General features: G+C 45.0%; 1 protein-coding gene across 1 annotated transcript; it reads right to left on the minus strand.

The window, feature by feature from the left end:
• Positions 1-5,767: 5,767 nt before the first annotated feature.
• Positions 5,768-12,948, minus strand: edem2 (ER degradation enhancer, mannosidase alpha-like 2). The gene is made up of 11 exons (XM_047372789.1): positions 12,731-12,948; positions 11,306-11,416; positions 11,077-11,116; positions 10,831-10,936; positions 10,623-10,748; positions 9,021-9,232; positions 8,550-8,691; positions 8,315-8,439; positions 8,097-8,241; positions 6,946-7,067; positions 5,768-6,407 (listed from the first exon to the last, which is right to left on the minus strand). The coding sequence occupies exons 1-11, from the start codon at positions 12,820-12,822 to the stop codon at positions 5,937-5,939; spliced, it is 1,692 nt and encodes a 563-aa protein (XP_047228745.1). The 5' UTR covers positions 12,823-12,948; the 3' UTR covers positions 5,768-5,936.
• Between the last annotated feature and the right edge of the window lie 713 nt (positions 12,949-13,661).

Below are 13,661 nucleotides of genomic sequence, written 5' to 3' on the forward strand. Positions count from 1 at the left end.
CATATTTTCCCTTTACCAAGGAGGCCAAAGGACGAAGATTGACCGCTTTTCCTGAAGTTAACTGTGGACGCACAGTAAATTCCAACTTTCCCCTTCCTCTCTCAACCCCACTCAGAAGAAAGCCAACAACAAGTAAAACCCATCCTTAATTTTTATTTCTTTCTTAGAAAGTCTGGGCAGGGTACAGGAGGTTTTGGTGCGATGAGATTCGCTATTTAATCTAATGTGATCTGAATGATATGTGCATGTAACCTTTTTATTGAAACTTTCATGTGCCGTGTTGGATGCCTGGAAGCTGCTGCGCTCCCCAGCTCTGTGTGTGTTTTGCGGGGTTGTTGAACACCTGAGATCAAGCGCAGATGCGCTGTGAGACTGGACTGTTATAATAACCTCATGGTGAAATTCCCCATTTTCTTTGTCTTCAACATCACTGCCTGCTAGCTTGCCGCCAAACGTTTTATAACTCTTTGTCTGCTCAGGAGTTGGGGGAGGTTTTATGACTGAGTATAACTGAGTTACAGTTGGAGCTGCGCCCCACCCTCCACTCACAACCATATCCTTTTTGTCATATTATCATTTTTGCCATAACTGCTGGTTGATTCCATACACAACCACTTTATTTTTGTTTAGTTAGATATTTTACCGCTTTTATGTAGAACTTTGCATGTTTGAGTAGGTGAAGATTATTAAATCCGAAGAACGGATTGTAAATATTCACATAGATAAAGAGAAGGCGTTTCTGGGTTTATTTTGTGTAAGAGTGATTCATCAGTCAAAATAAGGTTAACGTTCCACACGTTTCGGCAGAAACGGTTGATTAAACAGTGACATCTCCGGCAATAGTTATTAATTATTACGGAGTATTTAATGGTTGTAATTGTCAGAGGTTTTGAGCCACAATTACAACACCAGAAGACATCTCTGGTCTCGATTCATAAATGAGGATTTTGGTTAAGAAATGAATTTTGTCAAATTATGATTTTTAATTATAATTATTGATAAGGATTAATCAATCAATAATCATACTTCCAACATCAGTCACCCTCAAAGCTTAATGTTCACCAAATGCTGAATGAAGTCGAACAAAGCAGCAGAATGTACTGATGAATAACCGCTGCGGAGGGACTGTGTTGCATTCAGGAAAGCTGCAGATTAAGCATCTGAAGTTTCACTTAGCTTGTTTTGGGTCAGGAAGGAGGAGATCCTGGAACTGAACCTAAGAGTGTAACATCCATGTAAAACCTGGAAGGCAACTGGTCCTGAAATTAATGCTGAATGTCCTGATTTAAAACTGGATGGAGGAAACGATGCTATTTTTTATGAAATTATAAAAATTTAAGGCTGGATCAGAAAGATTTGTCCAAACCTCTTGACAAAGTCCTTGTTCCTGTTTTCCTTCTCATGATCCAAACTCTTTTATAGTGTTCTCCATCAGCAGTTCTCCAGACCTCCTGACATTCTTTCAGATTTTTTCTTTGGACTTTGGCTGCTTTTTCTCCAGGTTTTGGTCCAGTTTGTGTTCCTCACTGTTTCAGAGGAATGATTGCATGGTGGTGGTGTTGTGGTGGTTCGAAGGTCTTCAGTAAACAGTTTGCATGTTCTCCTTGGTTGGTTGGTTTGTTTTTGGTAAATGTTAGAATGATGACAAAAAGTGGATATAAACTGAGATTTACCATGTCTTTAAAGAATTAAGAAAGCTCAGATCATGATGTCAGGGCTTTATAAGCTGCTGATTGGTTAATTTACAAGATCTGAGTTAAATGGAAGAGCAGCTGTAGATGTATTTGAAGGCAACACCTCAAACTTCCTCCTGTGATTTCATTAAGGACCCAAACGAATCAGCCCATGCTTCAGGAGGAGAGTGATGGACCTCCACCAGCCTGGTTCAACCTAGGGTCCAATTTCTAGATGCCGGAGTGTTTCACCTTTATCTGCTCAAACAATTATATACAAGTATAAACAGCCTTGGAAGGTCCAGCTATCATAGCGCTCAGAATGGAGACAAGTTCTGGTGTGAAATGAGTGAATCAACCCCAAAACCAATGCTAAAGACCTTGTGAGGATGCTGCTGAAGCTGCTCAGAGAGTCATCATCCAACAATGAAAACAGTCCTGTAGCAACATGGGCTAAAGGGCCACTCAGAGAGAAGGAAGCCAGATCACAGTTTGTAAATTAAATCCTGGAGACAAGTCCTGGTCTGATGGGACTAATGTTGAAGCGTTTGGACATAATGTCCATCATAAGGAAACTTGAGGCCGATAACACCATCCTAACTGTGAAGTACAGGAGCGGCAGCATCATGCTGTGGGGTGTTTTGCTGCAGGAGGGACTGGTGCGCTTCACAGAATAGACGCATCGTGAGGAAACAACTTTTTTTTTTCTATTTTAAATATTTTTTTCGCAGCACTAGAGGCCTTTATTTTTTCATTTTTCCAACAGTAGGTAGACAGGAAAGAGGGCAAAGAGAGGGGGAGACATTCGGCAAAGGTCGCTGCGTCCTGGACTCAAACCTGGGACAGCTGCATCAAGGACTATAGCTTCTACTCATGGTCGCACACTTAACCCCTACACCGCCGGCGTCGCGCCCAAGGAAACAACTTTATGTGAAAATATTGAAACAACATCTCAACCAGAATGCTGAAGCTTAGACACAGATGTGTCTTCTAGATGGACCACGTCCCTCAGCATAGTGACTCAAGGACAACAAAGTCCATGTTCTGGAGTGTCCATCACAATGTCCTGATCTGTTCCAGAGAACATTTATGGTATGAGCTGAAGATGTGTGTGTGAGCAAACCTGACCCAGTTACACCGGTTCTGTAAGAAGGAATGGGCCAAACACCTAAGCAAACTATTGTGAGAAGCTTGTGGAAGGAAACCCAGAACATTTGATCTGAGATTAAAAGGTAAAATTATTTTGTTAAAATTCCAATAAATACTGAGAAGACTGATGGAAGCTTCTGAATCTGTAGAAAATGTTAACTTATCTAAAATGTTTAGCAAACAGAAATAATTTAGTTGACCCAAAATGACCTCAACAAGTAAGACTAATTTATTCTGATTTAATATCAGGCAGTGATGGAAGGTTAAATATCTGGTTTCAGCTGTTTAAACTAATCCTGTTCACTCATAACACAACAGAGATAATTCTGTTACAGACTCACCTGGCCAGGTGTACCTTCCATGTAAAGAGAAAACAGAGGGAATATAAAGTTGATGGAAGGATAACCTAAGCCACTCGAACTATAAGCTTTATCAAAAAGGAAAGTTTTACGCCTAGTCTTAAAAGTAGACAGGGTGTCTGCCTCACGGACTAAAACTGGGAGCTGGTTCCACAGGAGAGGAGCCTGATAACTAAAGGATCTGCCTCCCATTCTACTTCTAGAGACTCTAGGAACCACCAGAGCAGCATAAACAGGAGAACTGCAGTTTCTCCTAGAGAACCCTGTCAGCTGGTACTGAGGCAAACAGGAGAAACTGATTCCCTAAAGGCTTCTGCTTCGGACCAATTCAAGATCTGTCATAGATCCAGAAACACCCTGAGAGGACTGACGGGAGGAAAACATCAGGAAAGGATGAATAAAAATAGTGAAGGATGAATGGAGATGAGAAGCTCCACCATCCACCCAGACTGACACAGGGATGTAAAGAAAAAAACCCACAGCAGAGGGTTTTTCTCCTGAACAGAACCAGAAATGTTTCGAATCCAGAAAGTTCTGGGTTTATATTTTCTAAACAGACTGTCTTCCTTTTCTTTTTCGTCTTCTGAGGAGGAAATCCATCAGTGTTTGTTAGACGAGTCTAAATATGTGTTGTGCTCTCAGATGGTGTGTTGTAGCGCCCCCTGTTGATCAGTGGGATCATATGAACCAAACCCATCCAGCAGCAGAGAGCAGGATCTCCTCTGGGCTGATTGAAGATGATCAACACCTCTTTAAACCCACCGTTTTCAAATGAAATCAACACAACAGAGAGCAGTTAAAGTTTCTAGTCAGCTGGGAGTATTTAGACTGGATTCTGGTAGGAATATGAAATAATATTTTGCTCATTTTCCAAACAGACCCTTCATATTTGAAAGTGTTTGTTTCTCTGTCATGTGTGACAGTGAAGGAAACTTTTCCAGCAGAAACAAACATGAGAGCTCACCTGAAACCACAGAAAGAGTAAATGGTTTAGCTCCCAGTTTGACCTGATGGTGGCAGCACCTTCTCACGGTTTGATCCGAAGTTCATGTTTTTCCGTTTGGGTTCAGCATCTCACTGCTGTTGATATTGTCTTAGATCAAGGAAATCAGAGCCAATGATGAATAAATCTTTTTAGGCTTTTTACACACCTTCAGCAGCGTGCCATAGCTATGAAGGTAGATTTATGAAAGTCTTACTTTTAGAACAAAGTAACTCAGAGTGAATCCATCCTTTTCCTCTGCTTGATCTGGGAAAATGTTGGGCCTTTATTTTGAAAGTCCAACACTTTTTATGTAAAGCCTGAAGGTTGAGCAGGTGAAGAAAATAATTTGGTGTCAAAGCTTTGATTTTGTTTCTGCATAAAAGTGCCAGAAAATCCTTCAGGAGGAGGAAGGATGGGTTAGACCTCCTTCATGAGGAGGGATGGTGTAGACCTCCTTCATGAGGAGGAGGGATGGTGTAGACCTCCTTCATGAGGAGGAGGGATGGTGTAGACCTCCTTCATGAGGAGGAGGGATGGTGTAGACCTCCTTCATGAGGAGGGATGGTGTAGACCTCCTTCATGAGGAGGAGGGATGGTGTAGACCTCCTTCATGAGGAGGAGGGATGGTGTAGACCTCCTTCATGAGGAGGAGGGATGGTGTAGACCTTCTTCATGAGGAGGAGGGATGGGTTAGACCTCCTTCATGAGGAGGGATGGTGTAGACCTCCTTCATGAGGAGGGATGGTGTAGACCTCCTTCATGAGGAGGAGGGATGGTGTAGACCTCCTTCATGAGGAGGAGGGATGGTGTAGACCTCCTTCATGAGGAGGGATGGTGTAGACCTCCTTCATGAGGAGGAGGGATGGTGTAGACCTCCTTCATGAAATAAAATGTAATATTTTGTTGGAACAAAGAAAACAGCGAATTATTGTGGGGCTGAAAAACCTGAAGCTTCCCAGATTCTGGGGTCAAAATCAGTCTGTTCCCAGCAACAAGAACCAGAACCAGAACTTTCTCTGAAGGTTCCTGTTATATTTAGCCAGGTTTATTGAATGGACCCTGCCCAAATTGGTTTTGGCCCGACTATCTATGCTATTAAAATGAAGGCCAAAATGCCTAATAAGAAAATATTTTGTTTTGTGGCTAGCATTTTTAACTTGAAAATACATAAATTTGTCATTAAAAAATAACAAAAAGGGCCCAGAAGCATCAGCTCCATTCGCCCCAGGGCCACATTTGGATGGAGTCCAGTTCTGCACCATTCTGGTAATGAGCTATCCATTTGATTCTGTTGTGTTGAAGCAGACACGTCTGGAGCTGCCCAGCCCTGCTCTAGTCAGATCTAAAGGTTCTGATCAAAATCTGCAGGTTTGATTCAGCGACACTAAAACCAACCTCAATAATGCAGATATCTAGAGATGGAACATTGGGTTGGATCCTTCACCCTGGAAAGGTTTGTTTTCCTCCAGGTTCTGATTCTAAACAAGAGTACAGCAGGTCTGCATTCACACGAACCACATCGTCTCCTTCGTCTCTTCTTTAGGAGATAAAATGCTCAGTTTGTGACTTTAGGTACAAACGGTAATCATAACAGACAAACACAAAATGCACAACATGTTTAATAAATAAAAAGAAACTTTAAACTGAAGTTACAGCAGTTCAGCTCCTTTAAGGTTGGTGCAGATTTTATTCACCCTGCAGGTCCCACGAAGCCCAGCCTTTCACAGAAAGGTCCACAGCCAGGTGTCATGTTACCTGTCCTGCTCCAGGTCAGGTGTTATCAGGGAACACCTGACCTAGGACAGAGAGCCGGGCGCTGAACGGCTCAACGGGGCAGGACAGCGGAGGCGGAGTCTTCTTCTCTCCCGGCTTCAGAGCAATGCTCTCTGATTGGCTGGAGGGAGGGTCCTCCGTCTGACTGGCAGGCTGCTCTGATTGGCTGCTGGGCTGCGACAGGCTCAGCAGAATGTCGCGGAGCTCCTGGCGCTCCTGGGCGTGGCGGCTGCAACAGTGGAGCGCGGCCGGGTCCAGAGGATGGGCCTCCGTGTTGAAGATGAAACCCCCCGCCCCTAAAACACACTGCCCACTGTCCCCGCCCTCCTCCCAGGACTCGCCCCCCCCTGTTCCCCCGCCGTGCAGGAAGTGGGCGGGGTCAAAGAGCAGGTAGAGGTATTTAACGGTTTCAGCGAGGAAGAAGGACTCCATCCGGTTGTCCAGTTGATGATCCCTGAGATCTTTGACCTGCAGAAGGAAGAGGAGCTCATGTTGGAGCAGAACAACCTTCTTCGCCACAAAACAGCAGAAGCTATTATTATGATATAAATGTGTTTTTATATTGTCAATGAATAAAAATCAGATTCAGCTTTCAAACAGGACTAATAACCTTTATGACCAGAGACGCATATGATGAAACCTGCAGTAAGGTGCTTTCTGGAGAAGACCAGCAGCAATAATGGAGAACATAAGCCAATCTGAGGAAAACCAGAATGAAGGTCCAACACGTTCTGTTCATCTGAGGTTTTTAAACTAGAGGAACCTAAACTGTTGCGACGCCCACTAGGTGGCAGTAGAGAACGTTCCCAGGAACAAAGTTCTGTGGTGGTTCTTCTACAATAGGTGGTCTGGTGGGGAGCAGCTGCTTCAGGCTTCATGAGAATAAGAAGTTAAACCTGAGCTGCAGCAGGTTTAACTTGTAGTGAACCACCTCAGCGTGGACCAGTGACTCCATTATTTCTGGACACATGAGACCCCAGGGATGTCATGTGACCTTCTGACTCACGCTGGCGTATCCGCAGGGCGTCTTGGCGATCTGCTCGATGGACTCGACGGCGTCGAGGCCAAACTGCAGGTAGGTGTGGTCCCCTGTGGCTCTGAACAGGTACATGGCGCTCTCTATCAGCTCTGAAACGAACACAGATGATGGAGGGTTTGGATGAAATCTGTTTCTGACACATAGAAACAATTTAAAGTCATCCCAGCTTTTTAAACATCTCAGATGTTCAATGCACATGGCATGGAGGTAAGGAACGATGAGAAGAACACAAAATATTGATGAAAATGTAAAGTTTCTCTTACAAGTTAAACATTTATAAAAATGAAAGGATTAAATGATGAAACACTGAGGTCCCTGGACTCTGCTTTCAGATCTTTTAGTGAAGCATCCCAGAGGTCTCGTGGGTTGCAGAGATGGAGCGTGGACCTAGCATGTGTCTGTGTTGCTTGGCCATCACAAAGTCAGAGGCAGGATTGGACACACCGGCCCGTTGCCAGGGCTACAACCTCATACTCGGACCAGGCAGGCAGCTCAGCTGCAGCAACCCACATCCTGTCCTACTGCTGAGTGACCTTCAGCCAGAAGGATCTCTCCAAGCTGCTGCACGCCTCTAGATGTTCCACAGTCAGACCGTTTGCATATGGGAAACAGGATGAACTGCACTCCCTGCTAGATCAGGGCTCCCACCTGGAGAGGAGAGCATGCAGCTGCGGACTCGGCTCTGCTGGTTGCTCAGCGACTGAAGAAGGTTTTTCAGGCTTCAGTTTTAAAGCAGAAACGTTATTATTATTTAGCTCTGGGAATGAGGAGGATGAAAAAGGCGTAATTATATGACTTAACAGAGTCTTATTGTGATCAGCTCGTCATGATCAGTGAAAATCATGACTGCACCAGCTGGTAAGGACACAAAGAGGACACTCCACCATGTCCACCGCTCTGGTCGTCTGCAGCCTCCAAGCGTTTCCTCCTCCACAGAAAGGCTGAAACTGATGGTGGAGGAGCAGAAACCCCAATAAATGGAGCAAAACTAGGCAAACCGTGATGATAAAAGCATGTAGAAGTGAAACAATCAGTAAATCTACAATAAGAAAAAACATTATAGGAAAAAAATAGTTTGCATAATTAATCTAATGTGGCTGAAGACTCCTGGATCTCACCTGGTCTCAGAGGGTATCCTTCTCTCTTGTCCACAGTGTAACCCTGAGTGATGCTGTAGAACTCAGGCAGACCTCCAAACTGTCTCCACACAGAATAATAGTTCTGGAAGGTTCTCGCGGCGCTGTCCAGGTTCCCCAGCAGAGACTGAAACACAGACAGACAGATAAACTCTCAGCTCCACAGGTCTGACCTCAGGTCTGACCTCAGGTGTACCTACCTGCAGGCCGGGCCAAAACGCCTCCAGACTCTGGAACACCGGCATGGTGACGGTTCCTTTATGCATCTGGACCCACAGGTACCAGTCATCAAAGCGGGTATAGTTCTGAATGGCTCTATCGTATGCTGAGGAAACATCATGAGAGGATGAAGCTGGTTTTCTGCAGGTTTAAATGGTTTCATGGTCAAACATCTCAGGAGGTTTCTGTCAGGATCTCCAGCATCCAGAACTTTACCACGGAACATGTCGAGAAGCTCCTCGTCCTCCAGCATGATGGCTCCTTTCACCAGATACTCAAAGTAAGAGTCGACTCCGGCACCGATCCCAGCATCCTGGGCCACCCACTTCTTGGTCACGATGTCGATGTGGTTCCCCACCTGAACAGGTACAGAAACGGGTCAGTCCAAACGGTCCAAGTCAACCCACTTTTCTTTACATTTAGCGTCTTCTAACCTTCTAAAGTGCTCTGTAGCAACAGTTCTCCAGGTTTCTGAAGGTTCCTTTGGACTTTAAGGTCAACTTTAAAAGACTAAAGAAAAACTCTGGAAAACCTTCAGAAAGCCTGAAGAACTACTGATCAAGAGCTCTTTAATAAGGTTAAAAGACATTCTGGCTGCTTGGATGGAAAATAGAACAGAACAGAATCTGGGCCCAAACCGCCTTTGTGTTTCTGGTACTGGATGATAAGGTCGGGGTTCAGAGTTACCAGGCCGATGTCAGATCTGGTCTTCCACAGAGCAGTCAGGGCTCGGCGAGCTGCATTCTCAAACGTCGGGTCTCCGGTTAATCGACTCAATGCAGCGAACTCCAGGATGAAGGTTCCGACGCCGGCGGTGCAGGTGACGGGCGTCTCGGTGGGACTGACGCCGTGCATCAGGTTCACCGTCCCGTACGGCATCCCGGTGGGCGTCTCAAACGCTGGAAACATTCAGACGAGTTACCTTCAGGACACAACCACACCTACCAGCTACAGGTTGCAGAAACAGAACCTCTAACTGGTTTCAGGTCCAGTCTTACAACCTCTGGACGCTCTGAGGAGATTTATGTCCTGGGAAGTTTCAGGTAAAACTGAACATGGAGGACGTTGACCTCTCAAGGTCTTTTTCAGAGCAGACATTCTGACTGGAAATCAGAAGACAGGTTCATGATTGTCATGGACGCCTGGATTTCACTTCTTCACCCAGTTATCTGTGGAGAACCCACTAAAATCTGACCAGTACCACTGCTCTGGTTCTGTTTCATGTCAAAGTGTCTGCTCTGGAATACTCCATCCATGCTCTCCTGCATGTTTTAGATATTTCCCGCTTCAACACACCACCTTCAGAGGAACCCATCACCTTAACAGCTTCATGGAGGTGAAAAGGTTCTGTTGGAAAACCCAGACCTGTCCAGAACAGAACAGAATCCCCAGATGGCTCCCATCCCAGGGCGCCATCCAGAAACTTAAAGATGGACGGGTAATTTCACGTCAGAACCTTCTCTTCTGGAGCAGAAGGCTGTAGAGATACAACCTTCTTGGTCACGGGAGAACACCCGAACACTGAAGTGCTCAGCTTAGAGCCCCCTCCCATCAGAACCAGAGCAGGAGAGAGTCCAGTACTCTTACTGGGAGTTGGGTTCCAGAGCTCAAGCTGTCTGGGGAGGTGGAACCAGCAACATCCAGTTAATCTGACCCAGACCAGCAATAGGACGAGAATCCTGGACCCTCCCATTTCTGTAGTACTGCACTAGGGAGGTCTGGATATTCTGCAGAACCGTAGTAATGACCCGTCAGCTTGAACCAGGTGTGGTGAAGTATGGAAAACATGCAGGACTCTGAGGACCAACTGGGTTTGGACCAGGAGGAGGCATGTCATCTAAAAATGAAACCATAATTAACAGGTCCCACGAGGAATAAAATCTTTGCTTTGAGTCCGGAAGGATTTCCCAGAACCTCCAACAGTCGGAGCTCTTTTCTTTCTTCATTCCAGGTCAAACCTGATGGTTTCGGATTGTTGGTGGAAGGATTAGAATTTATTTCTCCTTGTTTCAGTACCAGCTAAAAGGTTTATTTCAGTGGTTGATCCAAAGGTTCCCTGTTCTGCATAGTTCTGCAGGAAAGATGGGTCCAGGTTGAGCTTCTGATTTACATGAAACCTGCATGTTGTTTCCGGTCAGAACTCTGCAGAACTCAATTTGCTCAATTTGTGGCAAAAAGCAGGAGCTGCCCGGCCCACTGCAGCTTTCTGAACTAATGGACAGTTTTCACTGTAAATGTGAACATGAAGAAAACCAGAAGCCCGTTTGGACTCTGTGAGGATATCCGTACCCGGCAGCAGTTTTCTGGCTGCATCCTGGGCCATCCTCAGCAGTGGTCCTGAACAGGGCCAGCCCGGCTCCAGCTCCATCCCGGACCGACCCGCCAGCAGGTGAGCTGACAGCAGACCACCCACAACTAACCAAAAGAACAAAAAAAAAACAGTTTAACTCATAATCCTCCCATCAGAACCAGAACCAGAACCACAGCCCCGTTTCACCTCTAATGTTGGTTTCAAACACGGATGCATTGACGTCGATGTCGAAGTCTACAGTGTCCTGGAGGAGCGACGCCACCCGCTGGAACTCGGTCCGGTTTCCCAGAACCTTCATGAGGAGAACATTGAAATGTCACTTTTCTTCCCCAACATGTGGTCTCGAATCGGATCTGAGCGCTGCAGATCCATTACTTCAGGAAAACTCTTCTACTTTAACAGAATTCAGTAAAAACAGGCGTTGGTTCTGACCAGCAGCGTGTCGAGGGCGTCGATCAGAGTCAGAGAGAAACTAAAGGCACAAAAACACAAACATGGACTTTATTTTCTTCCATAGAGATGAGAGAAAAACAACATTCATTTACTCTGTGCTGTTTAACTAATGAATAAACCACAAATAAAGTCCAAAACATCACTAACAATGAAACCGTTCAAACCGGTTCTTTACATCCAAGCACAAACTGTCTGGGCGTGGCCTCACCTGCCCCAGGTGTCCTGTCCGTCACAGGTGAGTGGGCGGAGCTCATCGTAGGGGAAGGCGTTGTTGAGGTAACTGTTGTAGGCGTGGTAGAACATGGACCTGATGCGCTGTCTGCAGGTTAGATCCAAAACAAGAAAGCTGTTGCTGTAAGACCAAATATCAGACTTCCTACATGTAGCTTCCGGGTCGTTACAGAACCGGGTCAGTGTTCCAGATCTGCAGCTGCACGCATCAGGCTGGGTGAATTCACACAAACACGTAATGTTCTACAGATCTCATATTCATGTTTATAATAATATTATTTCTGTCTCTTTTTAATGCTTGTACCGTGATCAGACAAGCACACCTTTTCTCTGCTCTTCATAACCAGAAGATGATTGACCCGGGTCAATAGGTCGGCCAGAACATAAACGAGATCAGTTTCACATGAAAAATGTGCCAGAAAAATAAATAAAACAATGAAGGACTCTAATGCAAGATGTCAAATATTTAACTGATTTCACTGATACGAGAAAACATAAAACATCTGCAAGTTTCTTTCTGAGCAGAAAAGATAAAGAAACTTTTAGGATTATTTCAAAGATCTGGAGCAAAAAGAAAAGCTCAGTTTGACCCGATTCTGTTTTCACATTTGGATCCAGAATCATAAATACCAGGACCAAGTGACTGGTTCCATCTTCAGTATTAAAGAACAAATGATGAGTCGGACATCCTGCAGTTGCGTGATGCTGTGGAACAAACTGAGTCCGGTCTTTAAATGAGACAAAGAAGCTGGCGTGTAAATAATATTTCTACAGTAGAACACAGAAAAATTATTCAATTTTTGATTTCTAGTGTAAAGTGTGTAGTTCAAGTTTCAGCAGAGATAATTCTGAAAACTTTCTGTGAAAACATTGTCTGAATGTATGTTAGCTGCAGTTTGTCCCGGTGCCGATCCATTTCTAAAGGCTGGAAATTTAACGGGCTCTAAAACACAGCCTTGGGGAACCCCTGATAAACAGACGATACCGGCTTATAGGTCCCGGGTGGCGGATGCCCAGCTCCAGCAGTGGTTAGAGGTTGACATGTTGGGAGTCCATCACAGAGACACATGGGACAGACAACCATGGTCATTCACTTCTAAGAGCAACTTAGCAAGACCAGTTGGACCAACTTGCACGTTTTTGGACCGAGAGAGGAAGCTCGAGTACCCGGAGAGAACCCTGGCATACAGGAACATGCAAACTTACAACAGAACCAGCAAACAAGACCAGAACAGGGAACCAGGGGAGAACCAAACAGATGGAAATGAGCCCTGACCCTTGTTACTCTGCATTATTACCGGAAACCTGTGATTGTTCTGGTTCTTCTCTGACCTGGAGGCTCCTGCTGTGGACCAACCCGCTGTTAGACAGTCTCACCTGCACAAACACCTGTCCTGCTTACCTGACAGCCGCCATCTGCTCCTCTGAGAACCGACGAGCCGCCGCATCGCTCAGCAACCACAGCAGCAGCGCCGCGCAGACGGGAGCGCGCATGGACGCGGACAGGTGGACAGACAGGTGGACACGGAGACAGAAAGTCCACCTTCGACCTGAAGAACGAGACAACTGCTGCTGAGGTTCTGCTGTCAGGAAGCAGGAAGTTGCCGACGCACGCGTGCGTCATCTCAGTGCGCTGACGCCCGGTGAAACGTTTTCATTGGACGAGCTCCGTACGCCAACAAGCCGCCATATTGTAGAGGGCAACAGAGCCTTAAAGGGATAGTTCATGTTTAAAAGTGGGGTTAAACAGAGAATAGTTCTCCAGTTAACAGTTAGACCAAGGCCAAAACATCACCAATTTAATATTTATAGATAAATGATTCCTGAAAGAGCGAGCCCATGGTCCTCAGCATTCTCCTTAGAAAATCCTTCAGGTTCCAAAAATAACACGTTTTCAGACAGTGTTTCTGATAAAAACATTAAAAACTTTATCAGGACTATCGCATTAATTTGGATGTTTACTCAGACTAAAAAACCCCAAAAAACAGACGCAATCCTTCCTGCATCAGTTTCTATGAATTAAACTTCATAAGGCCTTTCAGTGACACCATCAAACCTGATTAAATTACAGTTTAGGACTGCACTTTGACACCTGTGTTCTGGGTCTAGGGTGTTGGGACGAAGTCTCAGCAAACCATCAGAGGTTTGCTGATTGTTGAATATTTGACTGTATTGATTTTTGCTGAGTTATAAATAGGAGACACATTGAATAGAATACAACAGCAAACACACAGGAACAAAAATCAGTTTTCTCTTTAAAGCAAGTTAAAAGCCTGTTTTATTCCTTAAAAGCAACATTTTGTCATATATATATATATATATATATATATATA

Source organism: Girardinichthys multiradiatus, chromosome 1 (genome assembly GCF_021462225.1).
Source record: "Girardinichthys multiradiatus isolate DD_20200921_A chromosome 1, DD_fGirMul_XY1, whole genome shotgun sequence".
NCBI lineage: Eukaryota > Metazoa > Chordata > Actinopteri > Cyprinodontiformes > Goodeidae > Girardinichthys > Girardinichthys multiradiatus.